This window comes from Penaeus japonicus, unplaced genomic scaffold (assembly GCF_977035675.1).
Source record: "Penaeus japonicus unplaced genomic scaffold, GWHDUDI00000001_assembly GWHDUDI00000034, whole genome shotgun sequence".
In the NCBI taxonomy this organism is placed as follows: Eukaryota; Metazoa; Arthropoda; class Malacostraca; order Decapoda; family Penaeidae; genus Penaeus; species Penaeus japonicus.
In genome coordinates, this window is record NW_028234436.1 from 8,765,342 (window position 1) to 8,768,414 (window position 3,073).

The 3,073-nt window shown below is 39.0% G+C and overlaps 1 protein-coding gene across 1 annotated transcript in view; it reads right to left on the minus strand.

Annotated features, from left to right (window-relative positions):
* The window catches only part of LOC147467673 (larval cuticle protein LCP-22-like), a 2,797-nt gene extending 846 nt beyond the window's left edge, over positions 1-1,951 (minus strand). Inside the window, exons 1-2 of the mRNA XM_086530753.1 lie at positions 1,792-1,951; positions 26-240 (exon numbers count right to left, since the gene is read on the minus strand). Coding sequence (XP_086386879.1) covers positions 26-240; positions 1,792-1,815 — 239 coding nt within the window. The 5' untranslated portion in view covers positions 1,816-1,951. The remainder of the gene's footprint in view (positions 1-25; positions 241-1,791) is intronic.
* Between the last annotated feature and the right edge of the window lie 1,122 nt (positions 1,952-3,073).

The following is a 3,073-nucleotide window of genomic DNA, read 5'->3' on the forward strand; positions in this document are numbered from 1 at the left end:
TTGAATAATAATACTGACAACTTACCTCCATCCTCCCTGCGACACCTGGCCGTAGTTCTGGCGTCCGACCTCGTCCCTGTAGATCCCGTTGCCCGTTCCGTAGGAGAAGGAGTAGCCCCCGTAGGCGTCCTGCGTCCGGTCGTCCTTCAGGATGGGGATCACGACCCTCGGGGCGTAGGGGGTGAGGGGGGAGGCCTCGGTCCCTGCTTGAAGGAGTCCGAGGACGACCGCGGCGGCGCTCTGGGGATGTGAACGAAGGACGTGAGAGCTGTGTTGACGAGAGGGAAGCGCGACGGGACGGCGGGGTAGGAAAACAAAGGGTAGGTAGATTCGATATATATATATATATATATATATATATATATATATATATATATATATATATATATATATATATATATATAGAGAGAGAGAGAGAGAGGGGGGGGGGGGGGGGGGGAGGGGATAGACACACACACACACACACACACACACATATATATATTATATATATATATATATATGTATATATATATATATATATAATATATATATATATATATATATATATATATATTGTGCGTGCGTGTGTGTGTGTGTATTTACATACACGCACACACACACACACACACACACACGCACACGCACACACGTATATATATATATATATATATATATATATAGATAGAGATATATATACATATATATGTATATTACATATATGTATATATATACATATATGTGTATATAAATATATATATATATATATATATATATATATATATATATATATATATATATATGAGACAATGGAAATTACATTGAACGGATGACTAATTAGACGTTACCACAAACAAATCATGTCAATCCATGCTATTGGGTTTTGTTCATTGTAAATACATCTCTGCCCACAAAACCCTGTGTTGCAATTCTGCATATTAGTAAAAATATCATGATATGTCATTACGATGAAAGTAGGTCACTGACACTTCGTTTGAACTTTCTCGAATATTTGGAAGGTCTGTCCACCCAGCAAGTTTGAGGCTGTCTAGTCTACTCAACTACTTATCTACTTAGATTGGGCCCTTCTTAATTTCCTCTTCAAGAAGCCGTTTTTATGAACTAACAACAAACTCTACTTCTGTTTCATCTTTTATTTGACCTAGTTGTGTAACTGAGTAAATGGCAGTCCCTAGATAATGGAGACGCTATAGTTTATCTTTGGCCATCTTCTGGTGAGTAAGGTAACATATCACGCTGGAACCTGAATTCTGGAATTAAGTCACCGACCCAGAGGACTTCTATTGAGGCCTCTGTTTGAAAACGACTGACATACAGTATATATTACATTATGCAGTGTCATTTTCATGATTGTGTAATTAGATGAATACCTATGTCCGTTATTGTTTGTCTGTATGTTCACTTTGTGTCTGTAAATCTATTGAATGTATATATTGACGGTTATCAACATAATACTGTAATATTTTCTGAAACTTCCAATTATAAAGCTGGATCCTCGATGCAAATATAACATAAGTATGGGTAGATAGACAGATCTCAGAAGCTAATGAATTTTAGTTCAATAAGGGCAGAAAAAGTATGAGTGTGAATAAATAATTGAAAAATTTCGATATTTCCATACCATATCATCATACAATATCCTCATAAGAAATAACACAAAACCTCTATCATAAGATTAAATAACCGAAACTACACTGTAGCATAACTAAATTCATATTCACGCCTATAAAACAAACATCCAAATAAACACAACCAGCCAAAGGGCAGACACATAAACACCCAAAAACTCACAAGGGTGATCCCGACAAACTTCATGGCAGCTCGTTGTAGTTCCTTCGAAGAACAGGAGGCGAGGAAATCCAAGTATTAATTACAGTGCTATCCGTACGAGTGAAAGACTATAACAGGGCGAATAGGTTACTGCTGTTCGGAGCGATGGCGGATGTGAATTGAAGTCTGGAGTCTCGTCCTCTGTATATATACTGTCCAGAGACGAGTGGTAATTGCGGAGGGAGGGAGGTGGGGATGGGGGGTGGGGTGAAAGGGTTGGGGGGGAGGCAGGGAAAGGGGTGGAAGGGGGTTGGGGAAGGGGAAAGGTGAGGGAAGGGGAGGGGTGAGGGAAGGGAGGGGCTGAGGGGAAAGGGATGGGGAAGGGAAAGGGAGGAAGAAGGGTAGGGTTCGTTAAGGATGAGGGGCAGGAGGGAAAGATAAAGGGAGGGAGGATGGGAAGGAGAAGAGGAGGAGAGCGGTAAGGGTGAAAAGGAAGAAAAGGAAGGGGGAAGGGAGACAGAGTGGTGTGGGAGAGGAGGTGGAGGGAGAGGGAAAAAGAGAAGTGAGGAGGGAGAGAGGGAAGGGGAGGGGGGAGGAAGGTTGAGGTAAAGAAAGGGTTTTATGGCGGAACACTAACATCTTGCCTGGCTCCTCCTCCACCTCCCCCTCCCTTCTACACCCCCTTCCCCTCCCCACTCCCCATTGACACCTGTTCCCGCTTCTGAATTAGACTTCAGCAATTCACACTTTATGCCTCTGCAATGTAACTGCCTGATCAACATGATAAATGATAGAGATGATATTTATGAGCATCATGATTCAATAGCAGGATGCATGTACACGAGAGAGCTAATTGTTATCATTATTAACATTATCACTATCCTTATTTCTATCAGTATCATTATAACTATTATCATCATTATCATTACTATTATCATTATCGTTATTATCATCATTTTCATCATTCTCAATACTATCAACATTATCATAATCTTTATGATATTGATAATAATGATAGTGATTATAGTAATGATAATAATACTATTGTCATTATAATTATTATCACCATTGTTGTTATCATTATAATTGTTATTATCATCATAATCATTATTATTACTAATATTACTTTTATCACCATTATCGTCATTATCATAATTATGATGATCATCATCACCATTATTATCGTTCCCTTTGTTATCATAATATGTTTATCGTTATCATTAACATCGCATATCATCCCCATCAACATCACCCTCAGTATCTTAATCACTTTTAATATCATCAACATTGTCATTGCTACAAT